The sequence below is a fragment of the Lottia gigantea genome (genome assembly GCF_000327385.1).
Source record: "Lottia gigantea unplaced genomic scaffold LOTGIsca_79, whole genome shotgun sequence".
Classification (NCBI taxonomy): Eukaryota; Metazoa; Mollusca; class Gastropoda; family Lottiidae; genus Lottia; species Lottia gigantea.
In genome coordinates this window covers 1163985-1179642 of record NW_008710630.1, presented here as the reverse complement: position 1 = coordinate 1179642, position 15658 = coordinate 1163985, and the positions used below count along the sequence as shown (strand labels likewise).

Below are 15658 nucleotides of genomic sequence, written 5' to 3'. Positions count from 1 at the left end.
TGGTTGCTTCTGCATTTAAGGCGAAAGCGGAAGAGAAGATGCAGTAAAGGCAACACAGTTAACAGCAATACATCCATTCCCAGGCCGGGTGATGTACTTGGATGAAAACTGCATCTTGCACGAAGTCGTAGATGAACAGGATATAGCGGAGCTGCTAAAAAAATCATCCGTAACAGGACTTGGGAAAAATTTGGATGAAACTCTCCAACATATCAGCACTATTCCCATAGATCGTATGTACCACCTCGCATCCATTGGGCAGCATCTGGGTTTCCTGCAAAAGAATGACATGTTCTATGATGTAGTGGTCAACGTCAAAAATCAGAGTTTTAAGGCACACAAAGTTATCTTATCTTGCTTCAGCAAATACTTCGCGGATTCTTTTATTGTGTCCTCGGGAAAAACAAAGCACCCATTAGAGATCAAATTGAACGGAATTACCTCAAACGCTTTTAAGATATTCTTGGAGTTTGTCTATTCTGGAGTCTTAGAGATGAAGCCTGAAATTATTGGAGAACTAGCTCTTGCCGCCGAATTTTTGGAGATCAACTGTCTTAAAGAAAAAACAATGGAGTTCATGAACTCTATTACCCCGGATCAGGCCTTGGTTGTCATAGAAACAGGAAGCATCCCTTGCACCAGCGAAATATTCAAGACCTCATACGAAACTGTGATGGAACATTTCGGCGAATGTTACGATACGAACGCATTCAACTATCTGAGTTTGGACAACGTCTGCGCCATTCTTCGCGATGATCGTTTGGTGATCTTCACAGAGATGGACGTATTCTGGGCAGGACTGAAATGGATTGCCTTTCATATGAACGAAAGATCGCCGTTTCTGAACAAAGTCATGGAGTGTGTTCGATTCCCGTACCTAACCCAAGCTGAAATCTTCAAGTGTCTGGAAACAACCGATCTACTCAGAACCTCAGATAAATGCAAAGAAATTTTGATTCATGCCAATTGGTAAATATGTTTGTTGTTGTCACTAAGTAATAATCACCAAGGTGGACCAGGGATGGTGTAGAAGCGGTGGCGTTCCTACGGAAGTGGGTTGGGTGTCGAAGTCCGACTTTGTCTTTCCAGTAACAAATTTCTAATCAATTTTCATAGAGAAAGAACACATCCATATTCTAACACAAGGACCCTATTTTTCTTTATAAGAGGATATTTTTTTGCCCCCCCCCCCCCCCCCTCTTTTAGTCAAATTTACATGTAATAGAGCCCCATTGTATCTCGTATATCTTCAGGCAAATTTGTCAGGAATAGGGGATTTCCGCTTCCGTCTATAAATACATGATGATATTTTACAGGATTATATCGTCTGAAGAGAGGAACAAAGAGGATCTTTTGAACCTTCCCAAACCACCAAAACGATTGTGTTTCAGAAGAGGACATGTAGCTGAGTCTACGGATACATTTGTGGTAAGTAGCAAAATGCGCGTGCATTTGAAATTTAGGTCAGAGTAAAATGATGTCTGCTTCTTTACCAGCCATCTCTGACAGTTTTGTCAACATACCTGGCGTAACATTCACAGATGCCAAAACGCTACAAAATTAAGTTCATTTACTTTTTTTTAACTGTTCCCCCCTTTTTTGTTAGTCAATAGCCGAAGATTTAAGCCTCTCTCGACCTGAACTAAGGGAAGCGTTTTCGTGCGAGGTTTACGATCCCATAGAACCAGAGAAAGAGCCGGAGAAGACGCCAGATGAGACGGAACCCAAATTTGTCCCGTCGCATCATTTTACAGCTGATATCATTGCTATTGGTGGATTCCAAGTGGATAATCACAGCAATCATAGTAAGTATCCTCATAAGTCATTTTCGTGATGAAATGGCTAGTACTGGGAATCGACTTCCAGTTGCGTCTTTTGTACTGATTGGTCTCTAAAATGCCTGGTGCTATGAGTCAACACCCCCCCCCCCCTCCCACATCGCACACACACGTACACACACCTCTCCTTTGATACTTCTGTGGCCCCTCCTCAGCATTCTTTCAAGGGTGCGAATCCACAACCAGGCCAGATTCATTTCTGCCTACTTTTCCCTGAAGGAAACGCCACTATATTATAATCGAAATTGGTATTTTCATACAAGCTACTGATCGACAAGAGATCTTTATATTATATAATTTACTATCAATTCTTCATTTCAGCCGATAAACAGATGCAGAGATACAGTGCTAAAGCGGAGCAGTGGAGATTCTTTGGCCAACTTCCGGCCCCCCGCCATCACCATGCTGTCGCTCTTCTGGGTGGAAGTATTTACCTAGCGGGTAAGTGTAATCAATGAAAAATTCCAGGATCTGAGGAAAATTGAGAAGGTTTTTAAAGTAAAATTCTAGGCGAAGAGCGCCATCTTCCAATATAATTATATTCTATCGTGGTCTGTTCTTCGATCTTTCCAGGCGGAGCAATGCCCAGGCGAAATATGTTTATGCGAAATGAAACAGCAACGAAGGCTGTGTTCCAGTACGATCCTGAACAGAAATCCTGGAAGCTCTGTGGTCCCATGAACTCCTGCCGCATGTTCTTCAAATTGATCGCCTTATATGGTATGCTTTATGCCATAGCTGGTGAGGATGACAGACATCAGTGAGTTTTGTTTTGGTTTTTTTCTTTGGGGCAGGGGCTTCTGCACGAAAAATCCTCACTTCGGTGAGAGCTGTGGCACCACGACTCTGGAACGTGCTGATATACATGAACAATCGTGAAGAAACCATAATCTTGGATGATTGAAAATCTTTATTTTTTCAGAATTCTGGCGAGTGCTGAATGTTACAACCCCAAAACAAATGGCTGGATATATGTCAGCTCCATGCATTGGCCGAGGAAGGGATTTGCAGCAACTGCTTGTGAAGGGAAAATCTATGTCGCTGGAGGTCATGGAGAATCTGTGGGTAAAAAGGTTGCTTTGCCGATCCTGCAGTCTGTGGAATCATTCGATCCTCGCAGTAATCAGTAAGTATTTTGAATTACGGTTGTCCCTACAACTCCGACCAAATCTGGCAGAATATGATAAGGCCTGTTAAAGACAGAAAACTTACCAGTTGGTCCTTGGCCAATAATCTTGGCATTGATCTTTCCCGGATTATCCGTACCCATTTACAGCTAGGTCGATAGAGGAATGGTATTTATTCAAGATCACCAGACTCAATACATTCTCCGACTTTGTACCTTTTGATACAGTGTCGTTTAAATGACTAAAGGAACAATCGTTTTCGATTCCAGGTGGACATCACTGGCTGATCTGAGAATCCCTAGATGTCACGCTGCCATGGTGAGCGTTCACTCCACATTGTACCTGTGTGGTGGAGCGACCCGAGCCTTCGAGAGCAAGGGTAAGGGCGAACCTGTGACTAGTGTGGGTTTGGTAGAAACCTATGATGTGAAAATGAACGAATGGGAATATAAAACCGAGATGATTGTTCCAAGACACCATCATGGTATAGCTCTCATAGGTAAGTGCTTTGGGGAGCAACGTGGTCGGGTGCAGACGAAAAAAAGGTGGGGGGGGGGGCATTATTAGTAGATGCTGAAGGGTAGTTTCGGGGAGGGGGTACGTGGATGTCAAGTCCGTGGCTACGGTGCATCTGTCATAGGTAAGTGCTTGGGAGGGCTATGGTAGGATGGTGAAAGGGGATTGGTTGGTGTGGGGTCACAATAGGTAGATGCTCGGTTTAGTTTTGGGGTGGTTTTGCTGGCGTACAATCCAATAAAATCGCTGCAATCTGTGTTACAAACACATCCACTATGATAGTCTTGTCAAGGTATACGACAAAGTTCCTAATAGCTTGACATTGTGAAGATACCAATGGGGAATCAATAATATTTTGTTACCATTTGAATAATCGAATGCAATATCTATTTTAGGAAGCAGAATATTTCTGATCGGTGGAATGTCAACAACCAACAACAAGACCCTACATTCAGTCGAGTGCCTTGACACCAAGACTGGTGCTTGGGACAACTCTATTCAAGATCTTCCATTACCAGCTAAATGGATCACGTGTGTGAGTCTACCGCTTGGATTCCATAAGACGGACTAGCGGTTCCAGTCGTCTTGAAAATTTTTCTAGTATTTTTTTTTAAATATGCCGGGCGAAGATGCTTTCCATGCTCTTTTTTTTCTTAAAATTATTTCCTTAAATAAAAATAAAAAGGATTTTAAACGCTTTCGGTTTGAGGAGAGGGGTCGGGGGATCTTACTAAATATCTTAAGATTGTCATTGTTTTTAATTTTGTTGGTGGATGATGGGGGAAAGGTGGGTTTGATATATCATTTAAAAAAAATATCAGAAGGGACAATGGCTGCTATTATTGGGAAGAGCTTGATAAATGAGTGAAGTTTTGCTCGACCACAAAAAAAGTTAAGAAATAATCAAGAAGTTGTATTGGAGATTTCATTCTTACTATAAAAAAACTGCCATTGTGCCAAAGCTTTAGCTAGTTGTAAACGATCATTTTGTCAATGTTGAAATGTTCATAGTTTATGAAATCTATGAGCATATATATAAAATGTTATTGTGAACCAATTTCAATATTTATTGGCCATAAATGTTATTATTATATTTTTGTTATGTTAAATTAATAAACTTTTAAAGTTTAATGTCTTTTTCTTCTTTTAAAATTCGAAGCCGAAAGACGTAATAATTTTCAAAAACACGGCTCTTAAACAATTCATTAGCATGATAAAACGTGTGATAATCAACAACAAAAAAACACAAACTGATTAATTTATGGCCTCGACAAGACACCATACTTGCGGTATATACAATAAAACTTTTATGGCAGTCACAAGCCACCATACAATAAACAATAACATTGGTCACTTGACTGAAACCGCGGGAAATTCGCGCATTAATTAATCGGGATGCAATCAAGTTTTGTTAGTTCGGGATTTTCAATCAGAGAGACAACAACAATTACGAAATTTGATTATGTTTTACTAATGAGGGCTATGTTTGTTTAGTTAAAACTGTTAATAACTGTACAAAGCATCACAAGCTTACGAACTATTTTATATGGACTAGATCAAATTTGACCCTTGACCCCAATATTTCCCGCGGTATTTAATCACGTTGTCATTGTTGCTGAAGATAGATCGAAGAAAGTTACAATAATAACATGGCTGTAAGTATGAAATTTTGGTGATCTTTGTTAAATTTATACGAAAATGAAAGCGAGGTATTTTGAAATCCCGATCATCCAAAAGTTGGACTGATTGCTGTGAAAAATGGCCAAAGTCTGCGATCTAAATTTTCAATAGTCGAGGATCAAAGTAAAATCAAAAAATGCTTTCTCTGAAATTCTTTCTATGATCACATATTAGCAATGGGCTCAGTAGTTTATTTGTCTTCTTAATAACATAAGATCTAAGTGACTCTCGGTGAAAAATCAAGATTCACTCACCAATGGCATTGGTAATGGATCTATTAATATTATTAACCCTCTATTTTGTAATCCTTATCCTATTCAATTTCAAGATTTTGACTGTGTTTAGTTTGATCTGTGATCAATGCCTAAAAATAAGTTAAAATGCTAGCCTTATCATAAATAAAAGGCTTAGTCTAAATTTTTGTTTGTTTTCTAGGACACAAGTTCTGACCCGTTTTCAACTGCTACAAGTCCTGCCAGACCTGCTCGAAGCCGCAGAAGTAGTCGTGGTGACCCCACCTCTAGTCCAGGTAGGGATTTACCTCCCTTTGAAGATGAATCTGAATTGAATGGAGACAATCCAGTAGAAGAGGAAGAAGATGGAGAAGAATTGTTTGGTGATAATCTGGAACAGTAAGTCAATTATCACATCTTAGCATCGCCCATGGCATCTGTAAAAAAATTCAAAATATTATGATGGCATTAAATGCTTGTTTTTAGAATTGCAAGAACTACAGACATCTGATTGAAAATTGGAATGGTGGAAATTGGTACTATCAGTGTCGCCTATGCACATAGAAAGTTATAAAAACTTCTTTACAATCCCTTTCAGACTGTGCCATCAAGCTTTTTGTCTCGCCTTAAATAGAAATTCAAACCTATGGTACTGCCTAATATCCATAGCAAATGACATGACAATCCAACTTGTTTTAGAATTTCCCATATATTGTGATTTATTCTGTAATTTTTCAGAGATTATCGACCAATTCCAGCCTTGGATAGATTTGATACAGCAGACATGGATGAAGAGGATTATTCTGATATCTCTGAGAGTCAGCGCCATGCTGCGGAACGAGAAATCAGGATGCGAGAGAAGGAGGAGGGAAGAATGTCTGGGAGAATGAGAAGAGGTCTGATGTATGGTAAGTGGAGAAAAATTACCAAATTGGTATCTCAATATAATAAACCATAAGTTAAAAGATTCGTCAACTGTTGGAAATGCTAGGTTTATGCCCCTGATTTTACAAAATTTCCCTCATTGCACATTGCAAGGTCTCGATTGCACATTACTACAAGTTTTTGTTAGAAACTGAATTCCTAAATGATTAGTGTGTCTGTTACTATATAAAGGGAAGTAACTGTTGTATTGTGTTTGTAGAAGATTCTGATGATGATGAAGATCGTCCAGCCAGAAAGAGAAGAATAGCTGAACGGGCTGCTGAGGGTGATATTGATGATGATGATGTGAGTAGCTGTCCTTTCATTTTCAGTCTGAAAAATTCACATTGTCATATATTTCTTTTGACTTAATTGGCGAACAGGATCTTTATAGAAGTAGCATATAAAGAATTTTTTCAGATAATTGGAAATATTTATGATTTATTAGTTAATATCTAATTAAGATTTTGTCGTAGATGGTTAACCCTTTGACCACTTGGAATTGTATACCCTGAACTAGTTCTCAAAGGGGACAGTAAGGGGTTAATACCAAAGGGCTACAACACAACATTTTGAACATTGCTTTACTGCAGTATAATGCAAACAATTTGAAAATAAATTCTCTTATTTTTAAATGTATGTATGTTATGAAAGTATTTCTGTGCCATTTCAGATGATAGAGAGTATAGAGAATTTAGAAGATATGAAGGGTCATTCTGTCAGAGAATGGGTAGCCATGTTGGGTCCTAAAACAGAAATTAAAAACAGATTTAAAAACTTCCTCAGAACATTCGTTGATCAGAAAGGACATAATGTGTACAGAGAAAAAATACGTCAGATGGTTGAAGGTAAGGAAAAATGGGTTTAAGTTTCTTAAGAGCTTGGACATAATTGCATTAAAGATGGGTTCCCTTATTTTCATTTATGTATATGCTAAAACTTATATGAATAGAAAGTAGAGGTGTTCTAATGACCTGGAAAAATACCAGTTTGTCTCACATGTCCATAATTAATTCATAATTAGCTAAATTAGAAATCAGAATTCCAATGAGTGAGCGATCAAGAAAGGTGAAAAAGTCTTTTTTTGTTTATCCAGACTGTACATACATGGACATTTATGACCGGTGAAAACTCTTAATTATATGCAATGAGAACATGATGATATGATTAAGAATACACGATAATGCAGTAGAAACACCAATTAATCATATAATTTAATACTAAAAAATGAGGAAACCCATCTTTAAGTAAAATGGTCTTAGTGAAAATATAAACCAAATTGTTGAATGTTGAGAAATTACCATGTGATATGGTCTATGCATGTTGGTGACCATACGTAAAAAACATTTTCTGCCCAATGTTGACCCTTTTGACACTAACAGCTGCCCTACTGGGCAAATAATGATGTGATATACCACAGTTGCTCATGAAGAAGCCATTACTAGGTGATATGTTAACTTCATATACTATGTTATATTACATGCAGTTCAGAGTATATGATGTTTAACATCATTTACACTCAATGTTTAAAGGGTTAATGCCAAATTTCATTTTATATTAAAAAAACAGTACATGTTCACTAATGAACAATATATCTATGTCTATTTCAGCTAACAAGGGGAGTTTAATTATAGATTATAATATGCTGGCTTCAGTGGAACAAGTCTTAGCTTATTTCTTACCAGAGGCACCCACAGAGATGTTACAGAATTTTGATGAGGTAATACTTTGTTCACGACAATCGTTTGCCATTGGTATCATTATAATAACCATATTCAAATTAAAATCTCATTTTCAATATGAGTTATCTGTGTAGTCGTCAATGACAACTCTATGACAAAGTCGAAAGTTATCAGGTAATAAATGACAATGGACACCCTAACATACTTTATCAATTAAGGGTACTGTGCAGACTCGGGCTGATTCTGATTATTTGCTCACTTCAACATTCTGTTAGCTCTGAGGCCCTCCAGTTATGACATTTTTGAACCTGGTACAAGACTTTTAAGTTAACATATTAATTACAGCCCCCCACCTCTCCCCCCTCTTCCTCTTCACCTGGGTTTTAAGAAATAGGTAAACAAGGTGTATGATAATTTTATGTTGTATTACAGGCTGGTAAAGAAGTTGTATTAAGTATGTATCCTAACTATGAAAGAATTGCTAAAGAAATACACATTAGAATTGCTGAATTACCATTGATAGAGGATTTACGTTCTCTAAGGTAGGAAATCCATTAAATTATTTTCCTTTAATTATATATTCACAAATGGTGGTTGTGGGTTCTAATCTTGATCGTAGTATAAAATTCTGGTTACCAGACATCTTCATTCATTATTATAGCCGACACAGCTGTAAATGGGTACAGATAATCTGGTAAAGATCAATACCAGGAGGTTCGGCCAAGTACCAACTGGTAGACAGGTTTATCATGAACCTAATTTATCTTTGAAAGTTGAGTTAAGGGCATACCTTCAAAGAATTCTTCAAAAAGTGGGTGACGTCACATCACTAAAGCTCCTGATGAGCTCTTTTGGGGGCCTTTTTTCCCCTTCTATTCTTAAAAACAAATCATGTTGACCATCTGCCATTTGTGTTTCAGACAACTACATTTAAACCAGTTGATAAGAACGGGAGGCGTGGTAACTAGCTGTACTGGTGTTTTACCACAACTTAGTATTATAAAATATGATTGTAATAAATGTGGCTTTATCCTCGGTCCATTTTACCAGAATCAAAACCAGGAGGTCAAACCTGGAACTTGTCCTGAGTGTCAGTCTACAGGACCGTTTGAGATTAACATGGAACAAGTAAGTCTCAGTAGGATGAACATCCATTCATTCATGAAAAATAGAACATGGCATACTGCGTTTGAGTATCTATAGTGGTCTTCACGCCATGACGATCATCGGTTTTGAATAAGAACTGTGCAAATGAGTTGTAAGTTGCGTTTGTTACTCATGTCCACTTTCATTATCGCAACCATATATGCAAATGGCGCAAGCTCATTTTGTTCAGTGTGCATCCATAAGATAGGATTCATAAAGTTTGTGATTCTCATTCCGCGAATATATTTGAAGAGTATAGTACTAAGAAATATGGTCAAAATTTTACACATTAAATTGTTGCAGAACACTGAGAAATTTACGATGAATTTGTTTGGTACATTGCTGGCATAATTCACATTTGTTAATACAATTCCTGATTATTCCAGACTATCTATAAGAACTATCAGAGAATAACACTACAAGAAAGTCCAGGAAAAGTTCCAGCTGGGAGACTACCTAGATCTAAAGATGCTATACTACTAGATGACTTGGTGGACATGTGTAAACCAGGCGATGAAATTGTGAGTAACTCTTAAAATTTAAAAGGTTTTCTATATTTTTTGAAGCACTATTAGTATGAATTTACACCATTCCAATTTTCAATCAGACGTCTGTAGTTCTTTTAATTCCACTAAAACAAAGTGTTTGATGATGTCAAAAAGGCTGAAAATAATATCAAACCAGAAATGAAAGACCCACAGACGTCTGATTGAAAAATAGAATGGTGCAAATTTATGCTATCAGTGTCCCTTATACACATAAAAAGTTAAGAAAACTTCTTTACAATCCCTTAAAATCTGCAAGAATCAACAAAATGGCTATGTGGATGGAGTTTATCACATTGTCACCTGGGTTTTGTATCACCAATTAATTATTAACAGTTAGTTTTAACTAGTCTGAAAACTTGTTCACAGTTGGGTAATGGCTGTTCACACGTTCACAGTTAGTCTAGACATCTTGCCTCTGTTTGACTCTGTTCACAGTTAGCATAGCTTATAAAACTTCTCTGGTTATGCATGGCATATATAAATAGCTTCATATGATCTCATAGACGTATGGATTCACTTGTGGTTGGGGTGCCCCCAATAAGAGCTCCCCTTGGGCTGGTGGGATGTGAAATTTACCCACTATTGTAAGGATTTGGTGAAGGATGCTCCTAACTGAACTTTCAATTTGTGTTGAGAATATCTGACTTTTTACTGTTGAAGTGTGTTTTGGGTATGAAGTGGAACATCAGGACATGTGGATCGAATATAAAACAGTTTTAAAATGCCTTTGATTCCGTGGAATTGAACACAGACTAGAAAGGTGTAAATCACTTCCAACAGTTATCCAGTGAAACCTTTATAATCTTTTTAGTTTTTTAGTATGTTAGAGGATAGATTTGATGTTGAAACATCAACATAAATTTGTACTGTATCTAGGTACTAGTTTTGAACTGTCCTTAAGCCAGTTCTTGAAACCCCTCCCCCCCTTCATTCCGTTAATTAGGTGTTAATGTGTTAATTGCCATTAATTATAATTCTATAGGAGTTGACAGGTGTCTATCATAATAACTACGATGGCTCGTTAAACATGTCCAATGGTTTCCCAGTGTTTGCCACAGTTATCCAGTCAAATTACATCACTAAGAAAGATGACAAGATGGCCGCCGCTAGCCTGACGGATGAAGATATCAAGGCTGTAATAGCTTTGTCTAAAGATGAACGTATTGGAGAAAAGGTGAGATTTGTAACAATCATGTTCTGATCCAATGCTTGTCAAAATATTTGGTTTAAAGCTGTGCTTATCACTTGTCATAATGAAAATTTGACATATGGATTGTATGCAATTCAAAAAAAGTAACATGTCAGAAGATTATCATTGAAATTCTAAAGAAAAAAGATTTAACAAGGATATCAAGTTAATTTTTTTTTAATTTTAGGTTTTTGCTAGTATTGCTCCATCAATTTATGGGCATGAGGACATCAAAAGAGCAGTGGCACTAGCCATGTTTGGAGGAGAACCCAAAAATCCTGGAGGCAAACACAAAGTGCGTGGTGACATTAATATTCTATGTTGTGGGGATCCCGGAACAGCCAAATCCCAGTTTTTGAAATACGTAGAAAAGACTGCCTCTCGTGTTGTGTATGCTACAGGACAGGGTGCTTCAGCTGTAGGTTTGACTGCCTACGTACAGAGAAACCCTGTGTCTAAAGAATGGACTTTAGAAGCTGGTGCCCTGGTTTTAGCTGATAAAGGAATTTGTCTGATTGATGAGTTTGATAAGGTAAGATAGTTGAAAATGTTTCAAGTAAATTTGTGAATAATTTTATCCAGTCAGGAGATAGGTGGATTGTCTTCTGCTAAAGTGCTGTGTGTGAGGTATCTTCCTATTCCAAAATAGGCATTTAAATCCCCCTCATACTATTTAAATCCCCCGTTAGTAAATTAGCCCAAGGCCGACATGGAAAACACATCTTAGTTTATCAGATAAGACTATAAACCAGGGCCCTGTGTGCTATGCATGTTTAAGATCCCTTGACATTTGGAAATTGAAATCCAAAGAGTAGGATGTAAAACTCAATTTCATGTTATCTAGGTAAAATTCTATGCCATGGCCAGTGCTTTTGAAACTTTTCATCATATTCTGCCAAAGCATTTCTTGAAATATTTGATTTTTGTTTGACAGATGAATGATGCCGACAGAACCAGTATTCACGAAGCAATGGAACAACAGAGTATATCTATCTCTAAGGCTGGTATAGTTACCTCCCTTCAAGCACGATGTACCATTATAGCAGCTGCTAATCCTATTGGTGGAAGATATGACCCCTCCTTGACCTTCTCTGAAAACGTAAGTTGATTTTGAAATGATTAGAAGAGATTTTGTGGCCACTCAATTGCATACTGTTCTTTAAAAGGAGCAAAGATAAGAGAAGGTAAAAATTTTGATTTATAGATAACATCGAAGGTCCATCTTATGAAAGATGTCAAAATTAAAAGCAGAAAGTGTCAATGTTTTCAACTTAAGATATTTTCAATTCTGTTTTGTTTTTGGCCCCTTGAAAAATGGCATCTCCTCAAAAGATTGATGAGCAGTGATTCATATTTGAATTCCCAATGGGTTCACTTGGGTGAGGTGGCATCTCCTACTCAAACTTCAACATTTGATTTGGATTTTTTGGTCCTAACGGCCCACTTAGGCAAGGGTGTCTACTTAATCGATAAGTTGTCAAAAATAAAGCCTCATACTGGGACAAGTGCCAATGACATTGTTAGTCTAATGACAATGTCATGCTGACCTGACTTGAGATAATCCTGCTTAACACCAAGTGTTGGCTTTAATCCTAATCCTCAGATTAGCAGGTCATTGACCTAGGGGTCATGAGGGTCAGTGACCTGTGATGTCAGTAGGGGTTATATAATACTCTGGTAATTAATTATATAGTATGTTTACCTGGTTTGATTAGGTCAGTCAGTCTGTTTGTTGTGTGCTGTGTGGAGTGTTGTGGGGCAAGTGTGATGAAGAAAAGAGGGGGGGCGGGGAGGGATATGAACATTTGTAGGACAGGGGTTTGAAATGGGGTGGGAGATATTAAACATGTGCTGTGGGGCAAGGATTTAAGGATATAACGAGGTGTGAAGGAAGGCAGGGAGAGAGAAATCTGAACAATATTTGTGTGTGCTGAATTCATTTTGTTGGTGTGTAATTTGTGGTTTAAAAAATGCGTTTTGTGGTTGCATGTGTGTATATAGCTTATAAATTTGAATTGAAATAAACAGATACAATAAAAGGAAAGTACAAGTTGTTGAATGAACACCATAGTTTTCACTTAAAATTCAAACTTATGAGATATGAGTTCCACTTAGTTGATAAGAATTTTTGACCTTAAAATTTTTTTCAGAATTTGGTAATAGGAATTGTTTCATCAGTAAAAAATGATATTGGCACAATTAAAATTTTAGATAAAACCTTAAAATTGATTTATTGAAACTTTCATTGATATCCATTTTCAAATATTCCAGGTTGATCTAACGGAACCTATTTTGTCCAGGTTTGATATTCTATGTGTGGTACGAGATACAGTAGATCCTGTACAAGATGAAAGATTAGCTAACTTTGTCGTGGCCAGTCACATGAGACATCATCCCAATGTGGGTGATAATATCAATGAAAATATGGTAAGTTATTTAATGAAATTGTAACTAATATTCCCTTGCCTTGTTATAAAGACAGACATGGAAAAAGGCAGTAGTCGTTTGGTTGTGACAATGAGGCTCCGTGCGTTGTAAAGATCCCTCCATATTTCATTATCAAAAGAGTTGGCCTATATTGCCCTTTCCAACAAAATTGCCTTCATTGGACACTTAATGATGTAGCCCATTTATATGCAGAGTGTTCATTTTATTTATGAACCCCTATGGGGTGGACAAAAATATGCAGAATAGATTGCTTCCCTTGCCAGTTACTCTATTGTTGCTGTTTTGACTTGTTCCCCATTGGACACAGTGCAGAAGAGTAGGACGTAAAACTCCATTCATTTCATTTCATTCCCATTGGACACAGTATAGCATTGCTGTGTTAATTATTTCAATAGCCTACAGTGGTTTCTCCCCTTTTCAACTTCTTTACATAGTGGTTTTAGCACTGCTTGCTGAGCTAAAGGCAGAAAATGTCCATTTTGCTTTTCATTGGTTCAAAGGCCTTGTTTATTTATCTCATTTAAGTAAATATTTGTATTTTTTCCCAGGAATGTATAAATACAACGGGAGCTGAACCTTTGCCTCAAGATTTACTCAAGAAATACATCATCTACGCCAAGGAGAAAGTTCACCCGAAATTACATCAGATGGACCAAGATAAGATCGCTAAGATGTACTCTGACCTTCGTAGAGAATCTATGGTGAGTTTTTAACAACTTTCATTAATATGCAACACTAGGTTTAAATTTGTTGTTTGCGGATGAAAAACGTTGAGCCGTTCGAATTGGTGAAGTTATCAAGGTTCTGTGTGCTACAGTTTGTGCGTTAAAGATCCCTTTATCTTGGTAAAACTGGCATTTTTGCACACCGCATGGTATTTCCCAGTAAATAGAATATAAAACTCAATTTTATTCTATTTTCATTTGAAAATTTCAGGCTACCGGTAGTATACCGATTACGGTACGTCATATAGAATCTATGATTCGTATGGCCGAGGCTCATGCTAGGATGCATCTCCGAGATTATGTTAATGATGATGATGTTAACATGGCTATCAGGATTATGTTAGAGAGTTTTATCAGTACCCAGAAATTTAGTGTTATGAGAAGCATGAGAAAGGTGGGTGGATTTTTTTATTTTCAAATACTCAAAATTCCTTTATCACGATTTCAGACATTAAAAAAAAAAAGAAATTTTGGGCCATTAAAATACATGTTAAGGCCTCGTGAAAACAAGGTTAGTAATGTCTTATCTAAATTTGTGGCATTCGCATTTCATTGATATTATTTCAGACATTTTGATGATATGTAGCATTCTGTATAGATAACAGAGTATTACTGTACTTCTTATATCATCAAAGAGACGACACTCTCAATGGCAAAATTTTCCCTTATTGGACACTTCAGGACATTTATATTTTATTGATATTTCAGACAATAACAGCAAACTATTATTATAACTAATATTATTTCACCTGAGACAACAAAATGATGACAAATTTCCCCTCATTGGACACCTCATGGCATTTGTGTTTACTTGTAATTTCAGACATTTGGAAGATACCTGGCATTCCGTAAAGATAACAACGAACTATTGTTATTTATCCTGAAACAACTGGCCCAGGATCAGATGATGTTTCAGAAGAACAGGTTTGGTCTGGAACAGGACACTATTGAAATATCTGAGAAAGATTTGGCTGATAAGGTATGGAATTACTTTGGGGGCTTTAAATGTGGAAGGCAAGAGGTCTTTCACTTCAGTTATCTTCGAACATATACAATGGGGTGATTTAGTTTGCTGTCAATTTGGTTGTCGTCGGCTAGGGAATTGAGCCAAGAGCCAGAAATGTGGAGCTCACTTGCATGAAGTGATATTGAAAAAGTTTGAAGTCTGCTCTAGATCAAACTAGGATAGTCGGATAGCTCATATTGGCAGCAAGCTAGTTTGATATGTACTAGGCAAATAAGACTCAATAGTTAAGAATACCCTATTAGCAAAGAAAAAAAAGTGGATGATTTTCAATCTTTTTCCATTTCAGGCGCGGCAGATCAACATTCACAATTTAACATCATTTTACGACAGTGATATATTTAGAATCAACCATTTCTCACATGACTCAAAACGAAAAATCATTATCCAGTCTTTTTAAAAGATCAATTTCCATACAGTCAATTTATAGCGTTCGTCAACTGTGTAGGACTGTGAATAAAATGGCAGGAGAGACCAGTTTGTCAAAAGACTCTTTGGCAATCTTATGGAAATGTAACTTAATATCTTGTACTGTGAACAAGATGGCGGAGAGACAACTTTGGTTACTGACTAGGTTT

The 15658-nt window shown here is 37.2% G+C and overlaps 2 protein-coding genes across 2 annotated transcripts; both read left to right on the top strand.

Moving 5' to 3' along the window:
* Positions 1–289: 289 nt before the first annotated feature.
* LOTGIDRAFT_132245 (hypothetical protein) lies at positions 290–2968 on the top strand (the record flags this gene model as incomplete). Its single annotated transcript, XM_009066764.1, has 5 exons — positions 290–969; positions 1648–1737; positions 2119–2283; positions 2428–2598; positions 2761–2968. 5 exons carry the CDS (start codon positions 290–292, stop codon positions 2966–2968), a joined length of 1314 nt encoding a protein of 437 aa, XP_009065012.1.
* A 3210-nt stretch (positions 2969–6178) lies between these two features.
* Positions 6179–15480, top strand: LOTGIDRAFT_168864 (hypothetical protein; the record flags this gene model as incomplete). The annotated part of the gene is made up of 15 exons (XM_009066763.1): positions 6179–6302; positions 6539–6624; positions 6992–7166; positions 7929–8038; positions 8433–8542; positions 8921–9128; positions 9533–9667; positions 10677–10868; positions 11071–11415; positions 11818–11982; positions 13155–13283; positions 13880–14032; positions 14268–14450; positions 14880–15035; positions 15370–15480. 15 exons carry the CDS (start codon positions 6179–6181, stop codon positions 15478–15480), a joined length of 2382 nt encoding a protein of 793 aa, XP_009065011.1.
* Between the last annotated feature and the right edge of the window lie 178 nt (positions 15481–15658).